Source organism: Astyanax mexicanus, chromosome 21 (assembly GCF_023375975.1).
Source record: "Astyanax mexicanus isolate ESR-SI-001 chromosome 21, AstMex3_surface, whole genome shotgun sequence".
NCBI lineage: Eukaryota > Metazoa > Chordata > Actinopteri > Characiformes > Acestrorhamphidae > Astyanax > Astyanax mexicanus.
Window position 1 is genome coordinate 40,992,511 of NC_064428.1, and position 20,391 is coordinate 41,012,901.

At 40.5% G+C, this 20,391-nt stretch overlaps 1 protein-coding gene across 3 annotated transcripts in view; it reads right to left on the minus strand.

Annotated features, from left to right (window-relative positions):
• The window catches only part of sh2d3a (SH2 domain containing 3A), a 22,369-nt gene extending 3,229 nt beyond the window's left edge, over positions 1–19,140 (minus strand). The window contains exons 1-14 of one of the 3 annotated variants that reach the window (XM_022674439.2): positions 19,037–19,140; positions 17,547–17,670; positions 17,162–17,279; positions 16,447–16,642; positions 11,723–11,756; positions 10,794–10,910; positions 10,178–10,321; positions 7,153–7,409; positions 5,092–5,174; positions 4,307–4,587; positions 3,852–4,217; positions 3,555–3,670; positions 2,249–2,420; positions 2,034–2,145 (exon numbers count right to left, since the gene is read on the minus strand). In XM_022674439.2, coding sequence (XP_022530160.2) covers positions 2,034–2,145; positions 2,249–2,420; positions 3,555–3,670; positions 3,852–4,217; positions 4,307–4,587; positions 5,092–5,174; positions 7,153–7,409; positions 10,178–10,321; positions 10,794–10,910; positions 11,723–11,756; positions 16,447–16,642; positions 17,162–17,279; positions 17,547–17,636 — 2,086 coding nt within the window. In that variant the 5' untranslated portion in view covers positions 17,637–17,670; positions 19,037–19,140. Of the gene's footprint in view, positions 1–2,033; positions 2,146–2,248; positions 2,421–3,554; positions 3,671–3,851; positions 4,218–4,306; positions 4,588–5,091; positions 5,175–7,152; positions 7,410–10,177; positions 10,322–10,793; positions 10,911–11,722; positions 11,757–14,032; positions 14,292–16,446; positions 16,643–17,161; positions 17,280–17,546; positions 17,671–19,036 lie in introns of those variants that run through there. The other 2 variants (XM_049469413.1, XM_049469414.1) reach the window with 2 other exon arrangements.
• Positions 19,141–20,391: the final 1,251 nt, after the last annotated feature.

The window sequence follows — 20,391 nt, forward strand, 5'->3', positions numbered from 1 at the left end:
GTAGATGATGCTAGTTTAAAGGGATAGTTCGGTATTTTTGACATGAGTCTGTATGGCATCATCATAACCAGTGTCGTGCATCCACACTGACTTACCCCCCACAGCGTCCTGTGAGCCGAGTTCTTGTCCAGTTTAGGTCAAAGCGAAAGTAGTCCGGCATGTTTGCTGGGGTCAGGAAAATAACTCCTTTTTCTTCCCAAAGCAGTACGTGTTCAAAAGAGTGATTTATTTACATCACAAAAAACTAACCCTGCAAAAGTCACGCCTCGTAAATCACTTGGGTCCTACTTTCTCTCGTTCCATATCAATGCGCGCAGCGCTGCAACCTGACAGCTAGCCTACGTGTTTGGGTCGCTTTGTTTACTTCTCGCCTCGAGAACATGTGTGACTACGAGAGTGACGAGGAAAACATTGATCACCGCTCAGAGCCACGGGGATATCTTTATGAACCCGAGTATACAGATGTTGAACTTCGCCAAATGGAATTAGATCGGGCAGAAAGAGAGAGGGTGGACAGAGAAGTGGTGGAAGATGAAACTGGAGCCACTGCTGGAGCTGCGATACCCAGGGTGGCCGACAAATCCTGGTGCACTCGTTTCAAGTGCGAAATAATGCAGACCGAGGTGGAATGCTACTGTTGCCACGAGTGGGACTTAGTTATGCCCGAGATGCAAGACCTATCCATTGATGAGGATGTCAGCGGGGCAGCTGCTTGCATCACAAACAACAGTGACTTCCCTGCACTCCTGAATGCTGGTGTGTTGAGAACTTTTTTCCTTTTTTTTGCCCAGCGCTAGTACCCAAAGTTTCCTCAGAGCAACATCAGTCACAGGAAAACGATGAAAACTCTGCAGAGAATCAGCCACATCTTTGTTGCTACAGCCTGGATAGTCACAAGTCCGCACCATTTTAACACACACACACACACACACACCTAGCTATATATATATATATATATATATGTGTTTACAAAGCTTATAAAAGCCAATAGACTTCTCCCTAAAGTTAGCTCGTTTGCGTTGCTAGTCTGAACACAGCTGCTAAGCACTGCCAAAACACAGAACAAGTTGACGCGTGCGCAGCTCGCTGTCAGAATGACGCGCACTGATACGAAATGAGAGAAAGTAGGACCCAAGTGATTTACGAGGCGTGACTTTTGCAGGGTTAGTTTTTTGTGATGTAAATAAATCCCTCTTTTGAACACGTACTGCTTTGGGAAGAAAAAGGAGTTATTTTCCTGACCCCAGCAAACATGCCGGACTACTTTCGCTTTGACCTAAACTGGACAAGAACTCGGCTCACAGGACGCTGTGGGGGGTAAGTCAGTGTGGATGCACGACACTGGTTATGATGATGCCATACAGACTCATGTCAAAAATACCGAACTATCCCTTTAAGAGCTAATCTACGAGTATGATAGTATGGATGTGTTTCTCAGGTAAACCTGAGAAGTCACCCCTGATGCTCCTGCACTTAACCGTAGATTTAGAACCGGTAGGTTTGTCTCGGTCAGACTTTAGCATTTAACCAAAAGTTTTCAGACTTTAGCATTTAACCAAACATTTTCAGACTTTAGCATTTAACCAAAAGTTTTCAGACTTTAGCATTTAACCAAACGTTTTCAGACTTTAGCATTTAACCAAACATTTTCAGACTTTAGCATTTAACCAAACGTTTTCAGACTTTAGAATTTTACCAAAAGTTTTCAGACTTTAGCATTTAACCAAAAGGTTTCAGGCTTCAGCTTTTAGCCAACAGTTTTTAAGTTTTAGCTTTTACCCTAAGGTTTTTAGACTTTAGCGAGATGTGCAAGACCTCCAACTGATAGCAGCATTTTTCAGCAGGATAATGTTCACCCACACATGGCAAGGGTTTCCCAGGAATGTCTTAACCAGACTGTAACACTTCCTTATGGACGTTCCTGCTTGATCTCCAGATTTATCACCAATCCAGCATTTATTGGATTATCTTGTATCCAGGCTGAAGCTCTAACAGCAGGTCTGGAAGATCTACACAGATCCACCTTCACTCACCATCTCCCTCGTTCAGAGACTTCATCAAGGGTTTCAGAGTTTTCTCGAACATCACCGCGCTCTCAGTGTGATTCCTCCTCAAAACTCGCCACGTCATCTCCAACCGCACCACCTGAACACACAAACGCAACCATCGAATAGCGTCCACAGTCATTTGGACATATTGTACAGTGTAAAACTCTATCTCAGAGCACTTTCTGAACGTGACCTCTGACCTGAGGAAGGTCCAGAGCCTTCATGACAGCGGAGAAGGCGTACAGGTCGTGGGCGGTGTCCCTCAGGGCCTGGGCCAACTGGATCACCTTATGGAGAACAGCCGCCCTCTGATTAACGGAACCGGTACATCCCAGAATATCCACGGCTATTCCCAACACTATGAGCTGATGTCTGAAAAAGAGAGAGAGAGAGCGAAGTAAATGAAACAAGCTCCAACACCATAGAAACCACCTGAAATACCAGAGCAATTGCCTAGCAACACTGTAGCCCAACATCACAGCAGCCAGCTTGGACACCAACCATTTAGCTACAGCCCTGCAACTACTTGTTGAAATCCTGTACCAAATCATAGAATCCATGTCGGGATAACAGATAAAGCACTAAGAAACACCTCAGCAACCACCTGAAATACCATATCATGATCCTAGCAACACTGCAGCCACAACTTTGCAAACATTTAGCAACATTATGGCAACCATCTAGCAACACCCCTGCAACCACCTTGCAATCATGTACCAAGTCTTAAAACCCATGCTGCGATATCAGATAAACCACTTAGAAACACCTTAGCAACCACCTGAAATACCATAGTAATCACCTAGCAACTCTGAAGCCACAATTTTGCAAGCACTCAGTAGCATCATAGCAACCACAATACAAAACAGTGTAGGGACCACCTGAAATACCACAGCAATCACCGAGCAACACTGTAGCCCAACACCACAGCAGCCACCTCAGACAACAGCCATAGCAACCATCAAGCAATAGCCCTGCAACTACCCTAAACACCACAGCAATCATCGTGCAACACTGTAGAGGACATTTAACATGGTAACATTGGCTACCATGGCAACCATCTAGTAAACCATAGTACCACAGTGAACATTGTATGGGATAACATAGTAGTCACTGAGCAACACCATAGCAACGGATTCAAAAACACTTAACAACACTGCAACCAAGAGGGAAATGCCACAACTGCTAAGGAACAGGAAACCACAGCAGCCATCTGAGATACCTTTGCAACCATCTAGCAACACTACAGTAAGCATGTATGGGATATTATAGTAGGCATAGAAATCACATAGCAAACACGTAGCAATGCCACAGCAACCAAAAGGAGAATATCATACAACTGCTTAGCAAATGCAAAGCCACCAAAGCAGCCACCTGCGATACCTTAGCAACTACCTAGCAACACCACAATGATGACCAAATAACACGATTATTTGCCCAGCAGCTGCTTGGAAGTCGGAAACACTGTAAGTCTATTTAAACGAGCTGGTTCTGGTGGTGTGAACCCACCGGTCCAGCAGGTCTTTTCTCAGCTGGCTTCCATGAGGCAGCATGATCAGCTCCAGCCCAGAATCCACTCCCATGATCCTCTTCTGCTCCGCCGTCACACCTGTTACACGAGCTACCTGAAACACAGGTACAGAGATAAGCAGAATTAAAGCAGAGTTTGGAGACCCCTGTGGTGGAAAGGTGGAATTACATAGAACTTTAGTCCAATTATATTAAACTGAGCTAAAGGCTAAAGCTGTAGCCATGTGGGTCAGCCAGTATTTGACAGGTTTACAGGTGGTGGAGGCGGAGCTTCACCTGGCAGTCCACACTGAGCATGTGCAGGGAGGTTGCCGCGGCGTCGGTGTGGGTGAACAGCTCTTTGACGGAGTGCAGGACGCTCTGCTCTAGAGGACGGTTGTTGTCCGGCAGCAGCAGCGACCTGAAGGCATCGAGACGAAAGCAGGAAGTCGTCTCGGTCTGTGGCCGCTCGAACTTCCAGTCTGGCTCCGCCCCCTCTCCGTCAATCACTCTTGGCTCCTCCTCCAGCATCTGTCGCTCCTCCTCCATCCGCTGAGCCTCTAGAAAGGTGAAGCTGGTCTCTGTGAGGCGGGCGCGACTGGTCCACTTCTCCTGGGCGCGCAGTCGCGCCGCGTGACCCTTCGGAAGCATGGAGGGCGGAACCTGTGACCAATCAGCAGCGAGCGTTAAACTCATTCTTCATATTCGAATAGACACACCCCCCCACACGCACCTGTCCACTGCTCTCTTACCTGGGGCACCAGCTCATCATAGAAGGAGGCGGGGTCGACCGCTATCCGCGGAGTTGTGGGCGGGGCTCCAGGAAACAGCATTGACACTCTGAGGGGTTTGGGCGGGGCTCTGGAGTGCAGCTGTCCGTCAGAACCTCGCAGGGTGACGCCCCCAGCAGGCGACTGGGCGGCACGAGACGAGCGAATGGAACCGGGGCTGAGTAACGGGTCACTTCCTGTCCGGTACATGGGAGACATGGGGGCGGAGCTACAGTCCTGAGACTGACAGCTCTGGGACACACCTGAGTTAAAGAGAATCAAATAGAAAATTGTGTTTTAAAAAAGGTTTAGAATCAATACGACCAGAATCACTTTGAAATTAAAAAATTTTGTCACCATTTAAAAAAAAGACAAAGTTTTAAAATCTTAAGTAATTTCTAAAATTTCCATGCTCTCCAAACAAAAATCTATAAATCACCAATCAAAATTCACCATTCACACTTTTACAATCCTTCTAAATCATCATTCAAAAATATATGCAAAATCAACATTGAAAGATTCACAATCAACGTTCAAAAATTTCCTGAAATCATTTATGAATTTACAATCACTACTAATCAAACATTCTTAATCCCCGTTCAAAAATTTTAAATCAACATTAAAAAAATTTGAATAACCATTCAAAAATGCCTCATCAACATTTAAAAACTCCCAATAAACATTCAATAATTTATAATTCAAGCAGTCAGCATTCAAAATTCCTCAATAACCATTAAAGAATTCCCAAATCACCATTCAAAAATTACCTGTTCTCAGGTTACTGTCAGACTGTGCTGACTGTAGTGAAGGTCTTCCCACTGTCTCCAGATTAGCAGGCTGACTGCCAGTCCTGAACAAACACATTTACATAATATAACCAATGAATGATAAACATCTACTGAATGATAAACATCTACTGGATAAAAAACATCTACTGGATAAAAAACATCTACTGGATGATAAACATCTACTGGATGATAAACATCTACTGCACATGTGTCAAACACAAGGCCCGCGGGCCAAATGTGGCCCGCCACGTCTTTTTATGTGGCCCGCGAGAGCTTGTAAAATCTTAGTGTCTATAATAAATAAGTCAGAAGCGTTCTTTGACCAAAAAATACATTTCCCACAATGCTTGTCGATTGTATTACCCGCAAAGTTACGGCTTACTGCCACTACACGGCAGTGTAGTCATTGATGTGGAAACCCTGCCGGAGGGAAGGTGTAACTTCGCGGGTGGAATTGAGACGTATAAATGTTTATCCCATAATGTCCAGAAAAAGAGAAGTTGATGCAGACGGACGGCTGTGCTTCAAGGCGAAAGACCGGTATGCATTTTGTGTTACTGACCAAAATAAACGCTTTTTAGGAGAGATATAAGTTCTGTGTAAATATTTATAAGACAATAGCTGATAAAATCTGTTTTAATGATGTTAATAAACATCACTGGGACAGCGCTAGTCGCAGTTTCACCGCAGCAAAGTACGAGGACGTGAATCACTTATCTAACCAGCCTTTACTAATTTCTGCCCTCAATAACCCTTTCAATAACCTCCAATAGCCTTTAATAGTCTTCAGTAGCCTTCAACAGTCTAACCTTGCAGCCGTGGTGTGTCCACTAAACTCCGTAGTTATAAACATCCTGAGGTTAGCAGCGCGATAACTGACCTGTTTATAATGTAATCCCAGCAGTGACTCATGCTCTAAACGGCTGCTGTTAGCTGATTGGGCTGAAAGATGAACTGTAGAGAGCTGTATTATTCGGTTACAAAAATCTTTATTTCATACACAGAAGAACTTAAAAATGTTAAAAACGCTCCAGACTGGCTGAGCTGAGCCCTGTAGCCCGTGGCTGGGCTGTAGCTCTGACTCAGTAAAGACTGCGGACTTGTGGTGCTGCTGCTGCAGCTCCCACTAGTGGTTGGATGAGGAACTGCTAAATCTGAGGAAATGCTATGTTCTTAACAGCTCACAATTTTTGATTTTATATTTATTAAGCCTTATTTCAGTTAATAATTTCAAAGTTAATATAACTTGATGTCATTTCTATTCACTTGAATAGTTTGGTTCTTGATTGATGGAGTTTTTGGATTTCATGACATGACAAATTAAAAGGATTTATGTTAATAGAGCAACAAGCAAACATTTTTTCCATGCAACTGTAATATTTGATTGAATAAATAATATATTGAGAGTTATTTAACATTAAGGAGTAATTACATTCATTTACATATATTACATTTGGTTACATTTTATTACATTTATAAGTTACATCTGGCCCTCGGAGGACAGCCAATATGCCAATGTGGCCCTCGGCCAAAATGAGTTTGACACCCCTGATCTACTGGATGATAAACGTCTACTGGATGATAAACATCTACTGGATGATAAACATCTACTGAATGATAAACATCTACTGGATAAAAAACATCTACTGGATAAAAAACATCTACTGGATGATAAACATCTACTGGATGATAAACATCTACTGGATGATAAACATCTACTGGATGATAAACGTCTACTGGATGATTAACATCTACTGGATGATAAACATCTACTGGATGATAAACGTCTACTGGATGATAAACATCTACTGGATGATTAACATCTACTGGATGATAAATGTCTACTGGAAGACATACATCTAATTAATTCTAGATGATAGATAATATACATCTATTGGATGATAGACATCTACTAGATGACAGAAGTGGATTATAGATATCTGTAGATGTCTTCTAAACGTCTACAGGATAAGAGGCTTCTAGATGAAATTCCAGAGTTTCTTCTTTATTATTATAAAGACTGTTAAATGCTGGATTTACCTCAGCAGAGGGTTGTTGACCTGTAGCGTGTCCATGTGGTTAGAGCTTAAGCTCCGCCTCTTATTCTTTTCAACTTTTGCCTTGGCGGCCTGGCGCTCGCTGATGACCCGCAGAGGAAGGCTGCGTGTGATTGGGTGAAAGATGACGGCTCCGGACGCTTGGGATATAGGCCGCCGCCCACCAACGTGAAAACGCACCAGTGCAGGAATGTTATCAAACTGATCGTTCTCAAACTGGAAGAGCTCCCGAGAGTAACCCTGTAAAAAAGATCAACACAAACCTTTCAAAAGGTCCAAAATCAAACCAAAACGTCCTAAAACTTTCAGCACATAAATTTTTACTTTTCTTAACTGTATAGAATTACAAGCAAATAATGCAAATAAAACAAGTTCATATTCATAAAGTTTTAAGAGTTCAGAAATCATCAATATTTGGTGGAATAATCCTGATTTTTAATCACAGTTTTAATTTCATGTATCTTGGCATCATGTTCTCCTCCACCAGTCTTACACACTGCTTTTGGATAACTTTATGCTGCTTTACTCCTGGTGTAAAAATTCAAGCAGTTCAGTTTGGTGGTTTGATGGTTTGTGATCATCCATCTTCCTCTTGATTATATTCCAGAGGTTTTTAATTTGGTAAAATCAAAGAAACTCATTATTTTTAAGTGCTCTCTTATTTTATTACAGAGCTGTAGATCTTTTCAGAATCATGCTGAGGGTTGTGATCAGGTGAGGGTTCAGGCTGGGGGAAGATCAGCGCTGATTATAACCCAGATCTTCTGTCTCAACTTGTTTGGCTTGGAGTCAGATGGGATGAAAAGACAAGATAGTGATTTAGAGTCTCGTAGATCTGCATGGATGAGCATTTCAACCGATAGAAAAGAGCTGATATTCCATCAGCAGATATCTACATTACCCTCACATTATTCTACACACCATCCACCAATTCTCTACCAAACAATTTAATATAAAACTCTCTCTCCAGACTCTGAATTCTACCAAACACTCTACGCCAATATTTTCTTCCACGCCTTTTTACTCTCTACCAGACATCATCATTCTCCACTAAACAGCATAACTCATAAGAAAAAAACATTCTCCACAAGAACATGTTTGCTTCATTGTAAAATCACACATTTGCACCACATTCTACCAAATATCACTACATTTAACCAAACACCATCATTCCCTACCAAATTTTATTTCCATCAAACTCCATCGTTCTCCACCAAGCACTGTAATTCTCCAACAAACTCCAGGATTCTGTTACACGTTCACTTTGATGTAAGACCCAACAATTTGCATCAAACACCGTAATTCTCCACCAATCATTCCATCATTCCGTGTTACATTTTTGCCTCAGTGTAAGACCAAACACTTTGCACCAAACACCATGAATTTCCACCAAACACTAACATGCTCCACCAAAGGAGAATTACAGTGTTCTGTGGAGTGTGATGGTGGAGTGTGATGGTGTGTGTTGTAGGTGTGTGTGATCTGTGCTGTGGTGTGTTAGTGAGTAAATGTTGTGTAAATGTGTTGGTGTGTAAGAAGGTCAGATCTGTAGTGATGATCTTCTCTGTTGTGTAAGGGTGATTCTCAGCAGAGCTCATACCTGAACCAGTTACAACCTGCTGATCCTCACCTGTAATCACACAGTCACAGGAGTGATACAGGAGTGATACAGGAGTGAGAGGAGTGAGAGGTTTTATCTCACTCTCATCACTCTGTAGAGGAACTACACGTGTTCCAACAAACACCAACAAAATCCACCAACAAACACCATGAGAAACACCATCAGATTCCATCATCAGACATCATCATATTCCACCAAACACCACCACAGTCTACCAAATAGCAACATAATCCAACAAACACCATCAGATTCCATCAAACACCATTGGATTCCATCATCAGACAGCATCATATTCCACCAAATAACAACACAATCCACCAAATAGCAACATAATCCAACAAACACCATCAGATTCCATCAAACACCATTAAATTCCATCAAACACCATCAGATTCCATCAAACACCATCGGATTCCATCATCAGACAGCATCATATCCCACCAAACACCAACACAATCCACCAAATAGCAACATTATCCATCAAACACCATTAAATTCCATCAAGCACCATCAGATTCCATCAAACACCATCAGATTCCATCATCAAACACCATTAAATTCTACCAAACATCATCACAATCCACCAAATAGCAACATATTCAAACAAACATCATCAGATTCCATCAAACACCATCAGATTCCCTCATCAGACAGCATCATATTCCACCAAACACCAACACAATCCACCAAATAGCAACATAATCCAACAAACACCATCAGATTCCATCAAACACCATCACAGTCCACCAAATAGCAACATAATCCAACAAACACCATCAGATTCCATCAAACACCATCACAGTCCACCAAGAAACACCACTAGATAAATGTCTACTGGTTGAAAGATGTCATCACATTTCACCAACAATCATCATCATTCCCCATTAAATACCATTATATTCAATTAAACACCATACAAATCCCATCAAACACCATCATGATTTACTAAACACTCTCATAATTTACTAAATACATCACAATTAATCTGTTGGTGTTTGTTAGTGTTTCTTCATGTTAATTGGTGTTCCTTTGTTTATGATGGTGTTTCTTGGTGTTTATTTGTGTTTGGTGGTGTTTGGTTGTGTTTGTTGGTGTTCCTTGTTATTTCTTGGTTTTCCTTTATGTTTCTTGGTGTTTGGTGGTGTTTGTTGGGTAAACACGCTCTAGGCATTACTCCACACCTCACTCCACTCCCTTAGACTCATCTCCTCAACGTTTCCCAACCCCAGCTTCAGCTGACCACAACCCTGCTCACCTCATCACACCTCACCTGTCCCAACACACCTGTCCCAACACACCTGCTGATGAGTAACGGGGGAGTCAGAGTGTATATATATATATATAGAGAGAGAAGAACAGTTCTGGAGTAGAGAGGGGGATATATAACCTGTTTTGGTCGCAGGACGATCTTGATGATCTTGAAGTGCATGGGCTGCTCCTTCCACCTGCAGCTCAGGACATAATCCCCACTGCAGGACATCGAGTCCCGCACCAGGAAATCACCGTCCCGCTGCAGAAGATCCTCCACGTCCTACACAACAACACACAATATATACATATATTATACACACATTATACACACACATTATACACTAATTCAGATTAGATGTATAAACTAAAAGGAAAGCTGTTGAGACGGCAGCAGCACGTGGACGAGGATTGTCCTGCTGGAAAATGCAGGAACACTGGCTGCAGGACGTCATGTTTTAATATAACTTTGGAGTGTCAAAGTACCAGAAATAAAGATATGCAAATCAGTTAATCAATAATCCCGCCCCCTGCTGATGACGTCCAAGCATCTGCTTCTTTTTTGTTATTTCAGTCATTTCTCATTTTCTGTAAATAAATGCTCTAAATGAGAATATTTTTATTTGGAATTTGGGAGAAATGTTGTCTGTAGTTTATAGAATAAAACAACAATGTTCATTTTACTCAAACATAAACCTATAAATAATAAAATCAGAAAAACTCATTCAGATATTGTAGATATTGTAGATATTCACCTCTCGGGGAAGCTGGCCGTGGTACCAGGCATGACTCCTGATATCCTCAGTACTGAGTTTAAGCTCCTCCTCCAGCTCCTTCTTCAAAGAGTCCATCTCCTTATGACCCGAAAACACCTAAATAATGTTACAGAATACATGTTATTATCATACAACACTGTAACACCTAATATTATACATATATTATTACATATATTATATATTTTGTTTATAGTAAATGAATAGTGAAGTGAAGCATATTTAGGTGCTTATATCTGGTGAGCTGTTAACTTATAACTGATAAACTTATCCTGTACAACAGAGGAAACTCTCGCTCTTCCTTTTCTGCGGTGGTCCTGATGTGTGCCAGTTTCATCATTATAATGTTTTTGATGGTTTTCATTGTGACTGCGCTTGAGGATACTTTCAGAGTTCTCAAAAGTATTTATTTTCTTTATTTAGTTGAGTAGTTGTTGCTTCTCATAATCTGGATTAGAACATTACTCAAATATTCACTATTCACTGTATACCTGTAACTCTACCTCTTCACTACTTTACTTTAACTGATGCTCTCAAACACTTTATTAAGAGACAAGAAATTCAAGTAATTAACTCTTGATGAGTTCAGCACAGCTGTTAACTGAAAGCCTGAATTCCAGGAGACTCTACCTCATAAAACTGACTGAGAAAATCCAGCAGAGATGTTCAAAACTGAAGTAATAAGCTAAAATAAAAAACATATTCTGGTTTGTTTAACCCCTTTGTTTAGTAAATAATTCCATATGTTTTTCTTTATAGTTTGGATGAGTTTAGTATTAATCTACAATACAGAACATTTTAAAATAATAAAAAAACACAGAATTTAAGGCGTGTCCAAACGTATTTATTTTAACAAAATAATTATTAATATTAATGAGTATTACTCCTTTACTCAGTTAAAAAAAACTCACCTGAGTGATGAGTCCTCCAACACTCCTCCGCTTACTGCAACACACACACAGCAAAGTGTATCAGCATCAAGCTATAATAATAATAATTATTATTATTATTATTATTATTATTATTATTATTATTATTATTATTATTATTATTTTATATTATAAAACTCAACTTAATGCTTGCACTTAAACAAACTAAATACATTAAATTACATGTTTAAAAACCTAAACTGTAAATAAATAAAAACTCATGCTGCTCTCAGTCTAATCTGGAGATACAAACTGTTATTAAACTGATATTAAACATGAGTGAACGAGGCTGCCGCACCCTCACACACTCCTACACACACACACACACACTCCTACACACACGCACACACGCACACACTCCTACACACACACAGGTTGAGGTCAGTGTGTTGGTGGATGTTGTAAGTAAGGAGTTTTTAATAGCGTTTCCTTCCCGAGTTCTCTTCCCACATCCTGATCCTGATCCCATCTCCAGCTGACCAGAACTGAACCTGACCACCCATCACCCCCCCACTGCTGCTTACAAGCCCCGCCCCCTGCTCTCTGATTCGCCAGCAGCTCATTTAATATTCTGCGTGAAATGATTGTGTTACATAAATAAACAAATAAACAATAACAAATAACACAAATAAGACTTTTATTCCCATTACAGTCACTAGAGTATTTCTATACTAAATCTACTAAATAGCTACTGAATTGGCCTATTCAGTATCCGCTATGAATTACTTAGCATCCACTATAGATTAATCAGTATCGACTATGAATTACTCAGAATCCGTTATGAATTGTTCAACATCTACTATGTGCATATACTTATGCAATATGTAAAAAAAAAATAAACAGTATCTACTATGAATTATGCTATTTGTACAATACATTATCCAGTATCTACTATGAATTACTCAGTGTCTACTAAGACTTATCTAGTATCCGCAATGAATTACTCATAATTCATTATGAATTATACTGAATTGTTATGTATTTCTCTGTATCCACTATAAATGTGTCAGTGTCCACAGTAAACGGTTATGTATTCGCTAAGAATTATTCTTTATCAAGAATCAATAGTTTAAGTATCCACTATGAATTACTCAGTGTCCTCAGTAAGTAGTTTAGTACCCACTATGAATTATTCTGTATTAAGGGTAGATTTTGAGGTATCCACTATAAATTATTCTGTATTGACAGTTAATGGTTCAGTATCCACTATGAATACTTCTGTATGCACAGTAAGTGGTTTAGTATCCACTATGAATTATTCTGTATCCACTAGTAAATGGTTAAGTATCCTCTATGAATTATTCTGTATCAAGGGCAAATTGTTTAGTATCCACTTTAAATCCATTTTTAACAATTTAAATAACCACGCCCATCCCTCACATAGTCCACCAATTAGAGTGATCACACTGGACAGTTTCGAAGCAAGGGCGGGGCTTTGTGGGAGTGTGGGCGTGGCGATATGTTAATGATGCCTGGGGGAATCAGGGAGGTGGAAACGGATTCAGGCTTGTCTTCCTCTAGTCAAGGATAAAAACAAAACCTAAAGCTGTGATAATAACATTTACATTACTGATCACAACTATAATTACCGTATTATTCTATACTTTTATTAACAAAAGTGATTTTTATTTTATTTACATTATTATTATTATTATTATTATTATTATTATTATTATTTTATTTTATTTACATTAGCTTTGATTTACCATTGGTTGTTTCTTCTTTCAAAACATACAAAAACGACACATTTTTCCAAGGTTTACAGCAATATTACTGACATTAGCAATAAAAATCCAGCTAATTTTAGCTAATCATTTTAATCTAAATGTCTCACATCATATTCTTCTCTCCCTTTAAAGCATACTGACATGTAATTGAATTCACAGCTATTTTTAATATTTCTTTTTATTCTTACAACTGTATAAATGAGAAACTTACAGTCTGAAAATCTTATTTTCAGCGCTAAAATCAGTTTTAGTCTGTTTTTATTCCAGAAAGTCAGTCTAATCTAGGTGCTACACTCTCTATCTCTACACTGGGTTGGGAGTGACACGCCTGTCAGATTGACCACCTGAGCTGTAGGTGTGTGAGATTAGCCAGGTGGCAGGACACACAGGTGTGTGTGTGTGTGTGTGTGTGTGTGTGTGTGTGTGTGTGTGTGTGTTGCACAGCAGGAGTTAATCATTAACAGCTGAGTCTAAACTGTAGAACTGAAATTACAGCAGAGATACAGCAGAACCAGAACCTTACCTTAATCTCCCTAAACTCACCTTAACCTCACCTTAACCTCACCTGAGACTCACCTGAGCGCGCGGACAGTCCCGCTACAGCTCCAGCATGGTTACCGTTAGAAACAACGATAAAATCAGCAGAACAAAAGAACAAAAACTGAATAAAACAAAAGTATAGTCCGTCTCGAGCTCCAGCTCTGCTCTACCAATCCCAACCTCTCTCTCTCTCTCTCTCTGTTTTCGACGAGTACTCACACGCTCCCTCTCCGCGCATGCGCACTCCAATACATTCCTCAGATTCCGCTCGTGTCCACACTGCCCCATGCAATGGAGGGGCGGGGCCTGAAACAACGCCTACGCCCCCTGCTCGCAGGGGCGTAGCAGCAAATTCTGGGCCCTGTACACCCTCTATGTTAATGGGCCCCTATCCATGCCAGTAAACAAAGGAAAGTGAGCGAAAAAAAAATCAGGATTTTCGGGCCCTGGGTAGTCAGGTCCACTTTTCCCCCCACTACCACGCCCATGCCTGCTCGTGACAGACCACGCCCACTCTCTGACAGGGTGGGAAGCAGCAAGGCGTGGGCAATTACTTTCCCATTAATTCACCCACTTGTTCCCTTGCTCCCTCATTCTCTTCTTCACCTTTTGTCTCACTTTCCCACTAATTCACTCATTTGTTCCCTCACTTACTTGTTCCCTTGCTCCCTCACTTACTGTCTCATTAATTCACTCACTTGTTCACTTGCTCTCTCATTCTCTTCTTCACTTTATGTCTCACTTTCCCACTAATTCACTCACTCGTTCACTTGTTTCCTTACACGCTTGTTCACTTGCTCCCTCACTCACTTTTTCACTAATTTACTTATTTACTTGTCCCCTTAATCCCTTTTCCACTAACCCACTTACTTGTTCACTTGCTCCTTCACTCATTTGTTAACTTGCTCCCTCATTCTCATCTTCACTTTTTCTCTTACTTTCCCAATAATTCACTCACTTGTTCACTTGTTCCCTCTATCTTTTTTCCTTCACTCACTTGTTCCCTCATTAACTTTTCCACTAATTTACTCACTAGTTCACTTGTCTACCAGCTCACTCAATCCCTCACTCACTCCTACTAACTCATTTATTTATTCTCTCTCTCTCTCTCTCTCGTATCTGAATGAGGGGATGAGACTAAAGACTGAGATAAAGACAGGTAAGATAAAGGTAGCATCCCAATCCCAGGTGTCTCTCTGTTCCCTCCTAGTGAGGAAGCCTCGGCTGCACCCTGATCCCCAGCCTGTAGCTCTTACTCAACACTGAGTCTGATTATCAGCCCTGTATCTGCTGCTCTAAGGATACGGGTAGTTTAAGAGGGCGTGTGAGGTCCTCACCCTTATCACACCATATCAACCACCTAGCAACCCCACAGCAACCACGCCCAGTCCTATCTGTACATCTCATTTACATTCTGCAGAGCTTCCTCAGGTAATAATAACCTGTGTGTGTGTTACATTCCACCTTCTCCACCCTGCCCTGGAGCATGGAGAGAGTCTGGCATCTGGTGAGTGTGTGTGAGAGAAAGTGAGTGTGTGTGTGTAGTGTGTGTGTGTGTGTGTGTTTCCAAAATTTCTCATTTCCTTATTGCACTGTTAAAAGTAGCCACTAAGGGGCGCCACCAGCTTTACATATTAAATCAGTGGAGGTAAATTAGTGCTTTTTACACTTTTATAACAGTAAGATATTATATAGTGTTTTTTCCCTTTGGATGATTAAACGTTTCTATATTTGTTTAAATGTTTCTTTTTTTTGTTGAAGCTTTCTGTAGTGTATTACAGTCCTTTAAAACTGTATTAACATTAAATGTTTGGTCTGATCAGGAAAGGTTGTTCATAGCAACGCCTTAACAACCCCTTAGCAACATTCTCTACATCCACCGTGCAACATCCTAGCAATCACCTGGAACACCACAGCTACCGCCTACTATCACCTTAGCAACCACCAGCGATAACAAAGCAACCGTTTGAAACAAAAAACAATTTACACACTTTATTGCGAGCTCCCTGATGCCTGTAAATCATATACAATATCAAAGCAAACAGATTAATGAATAATGTAGCATGTATCTCCTATGAACACCATAGCAACCACCTTTAGAACTTTCCTCAGGATATTTTTTGAACCTTAAGCTTCTTTCTATTGAACAACATAGCAACCACTTAGGACCCTGCATAGCAGCCACTACAAATCAATCAAGTTTATACTAATTCCTTAGTAAGACCACAGCAACCATCTGAACAATTAGCTTTTCTCCAGTCAACGAGACACAGTAGCAACCTTTTTTTGACTTTTTATTGACTTTCTTGCAGCCACTTGGAACAACGTAACAACCGCCTACGACCCGGCATAGCAACCGCATAGTGTAGAAACACCCAAGAAACCACCAGGAAATTCTAGAAAATTGGTCTTTAGGACATTTCGAATGTCTCGCTCTACCTCTGTTTGCGCTGGTTGATTGTATCCGGCTCTGGATCAGTGGGAAGCTGGGAGCAGGACGAGAGACGGTGGTTGTCACGGCGACGGAGACGGGGGACAATGCTCTGCCGGAAGAGGTTGGTGGGCTTGGCTCTGTCCAGAGTCGACCCCAGAGAGAACTTCATGCTCACTCTCTTCAGCGATACCACGGCAACACCTGAGGAGATACCACACCTCGTTAACCCTCTGCTTCCTAGACAACAAAGAGCGTTCTAGGAACACGCAGGCAATGTTTGTTTTTACAATTTTTGCTTATTAGATTTATTTTTTTGGTTGTTTGACAACATAATTTTTCAATAACATTTACGAAACATTCCTAGAATGTTTAATTTAACGCTTATTAACGTTCTGGTAGCATCGCTGAGCGTTTTTTAAAAAGTTCTGTCTTAGCTAGGTTATCAAGCTGGGGTTAACTTTTTTCTAGGTCTAGAACAAAAGAACAAAAAAACACGGGCCTTTCACAAGGCCACGCCCATTTTTTATGACATGGTGGAAAGTGGGAGGGGCTTTTAAAAAACTGTAGATACTTTCTTTCCTCTTGAACCTTCAATCATCTAAAGAAGAGTGTGAGTGTGGTGTGGTTTACCTGTACATGGAAAGTTACCTGTACAAGTGGAGGTGGGGCTAATTGTACTTTTGGGGGTGGGGTTAATTGTGCATTTTGGGGTGGGGTTACCTGTGCATGGGTTTAGTCTCTGCTGGTGTTTCTGGAGCTGATTTAAGATCGTCGTTCTGTGTTCGGCATCTTCAATGCCTTTCTCCTCCAACTCCTCATCAGTGACCATGAAAAGACCCTAAACATACAGAGGAACGTATGAAGAACCTTTGAGATCAATCTGGAAGGGTTTCACTATCTAGAACCCACCACTTTATTTATATCATGATAATAACAGGAGTATGTGGTGAAAGGGTAAAAGTTATTAGCATGGTCTTCCTTCAGGATCCAGAAATCTTTCCCAAACCAGAGACTTTATTGGACGTCTTAAAACTGACGTATGGCTAGGGCATCATTCAGAGGTTGAACCAATCAGAATCTCCATTTATACCAAATTTAAATTTACCTCCAGCCCATAATACTCTCTCTCCAGGGCCGTGGTGTACTGTGGAAGGCCGATCTGGGTGAGCCACCAGGCGATGGAGCGATTACTCATGCCTGACTCAGTCAGCACTGCAGATCAGACTTCCCTAAAACACAGAGAAATACATGCTGGATTCAACATGGCCTAAGAGAAAAACTAACATTAATTACATACTGGCTATACAGCAGATTATACCAGAAGAGTTTGAGTAATTCAGAGTGGATACTGTTATAGTTTATAGAGGACCATAAACAATTGACAATAAATAATTGTGTAGATACAGAGTGGATACAGCATGACGCATAGAGGATTATAAGTAATTCATAGTGGATAACACATAAATAACCCATAGTAAATTCTAAACAATCAATTGCAGGTGTCCTTTCATAGTGGATACTGAATTATTTATAGTCAAAACTGAACCATTCATAGTGGATACTGAATTATTTATAGTCAAACTGAACCATTCATAGTGGATACTGAATAATGTATAGTCAAAACTGAACCATTCATAGTGGATACTGAATTATCAATAATGGATACTGAATCAATAATAGTGGATATTGAATGACCCATAATAAATACTGTATTTCCTTTAAAGGATACAAAATAATCAATAGTAGATACTGAAAATTTCATGGTGAATACAGAATCATTCATCGAGAACACTAAGTCATTCATAGTGGCTACTGACTAATTCATAGTGGATACTAAATATTATCACAATAGATTTTCTGTGTCCATAATTCACACTAGATACCGAATAATTAATAGTAGATAATAAATAATCCACAACCGACAATGAACTATTCATTGTGGATACAGGATTGCTTACAGAAGATAACATGCAATACACAAAAAAATATGTTAAATAATTCAGAGTGGATACTGTATGATGCATGGAGGATTATACACAATTATTTAATGAATAGTATACTATTCTTACATTTATCAAGTCACTTATACTAAATGCTAAATAATTCATAGTGTATACCAATCAATTCATAATGGATATTAAATAATCCACAATGAAAATGGAATAATGTACAATGGATGCAGAATCATTCATACCGGATACTCATTACTGCACAATGTACACCAAATCATTTATAGTGTATACTGAATTATTTATAGCAGATACTGATTAATCCACAATAGATACTGATGTAATGAATTCTAATTCATTACTGCATGTTTCACACTGGTTTTCAAAGATACTAAACAATTCATAGTGAGTACTGAATAATCCATACTGGATACTGAATCCTTAATTGTGGATGCTGAATCAATAATAGTGTATGCTGAATCATTCATACTAGATAATGAATGATTCATAGCGGATAATGAATCATTTAAAGCAGCTACTGAATAATCCACAAAGGTCACTGATTTATTGAACACTGATTTAATACTGCATGTTTCACACTGGATTTTAAAGACAGTGAATAATTCATAGTGGATATATTTGGTACCTGTGTTCACTGGTGTTGTGCTGGTTGTGTAGAGTTGGTCAGTCTTCGCTCTTCGTCTTCCTCTCTTTCCTTCATTCACTCCACCTCTCTCTCTCTCCCTCTCTCTCTCTCTCTGTGGTAAACCTGCAGGCCACAGTCAGGAGCCAATCAGAGTGGGAGAAAGTTCCTCTAGCTGCTTTCTATCAGCCAATCAGAGCTCAGGAATCTGTTGGTGAGACAGAGAGGTCGAACCAACGAGTTCAGACAAACCCCTACAATCCACAGCAGCATAACTCAACCACAGTGTGTATGTGTGTGTGTGTGTGTGTGTGTGCAGTGTGTGTGTGTGTGTGTGTGTGTGTGTGTGTGTAGTGTGTGGACTCACATTCTGTAAGTCAGCAGCGTCTCTATGAGTCAGAACTTCAGAAACACCAACTGCATTTCAGGAACTAACCCTAATAAACCTTCACACATTCACTCTATGCACAAAAGTACTGAACATCTGCTCCTGATTGACTGTTCCTTCTGAAATCAACGGTAATAAAAAGAGTTTATCCTACTTTTGTTTGAGTAACTGTCTCCTAACTCCCATCCCAAAGTACAGGTGGAGCTCCATCATTCCAGAGAACATATTTCCACTGCTCTACAGCTCAACAATGTGGGCTTTATACACCTCTAGTCCACGCCTGGCAATAAGACATGGAGTCAGTAGGTTCATGTTAATTTATCTGCCTAACCAACCATTACATTAACCCACCAACCATCCAATAAACAATTATCATACTAAGCAAACAATCTGTTAATCCAAACATCCAATCAGCTAATCCACCTACAACTCTACCAACTAACTATCCAACTAACTCATCAACTAACCATAGAATCAGCCATCCACCCAACTAACCAACCAAACCAAACATTAAATCCAGCCAATTTACCCAATCATTCCATTAACCAAACTAAACAACAATCTGACCAGTCATTTTTAATCAGCCAATTAATCAACCAAACACCCAACCAACCAACCAACCATCCAGTCAACCTACCACACACCCACCCACCCCCTCAACCAACCGATCATCCAATTAACCTACCATCCACCCACCCACCTCCTCAACCAACCAACCAACCAACCAACCATCCAGTCAACCTACCATCCATCCACCCACCTCCTCAACCAACCAACCAACCAATCATCCAGTTAACCTACCATCCACCCACCCACCTCCTCAACCACCCAACCAACCAACCAATCATCCAGTTAACCTACAATCCACCCACCCACCTCCTTAACCAACCAATCAATAATCCAGTTAACCTACCAACCATCCACCCACCTCCTCAACCAAGCAACCAATCATCTAGTTAACCTACCATCC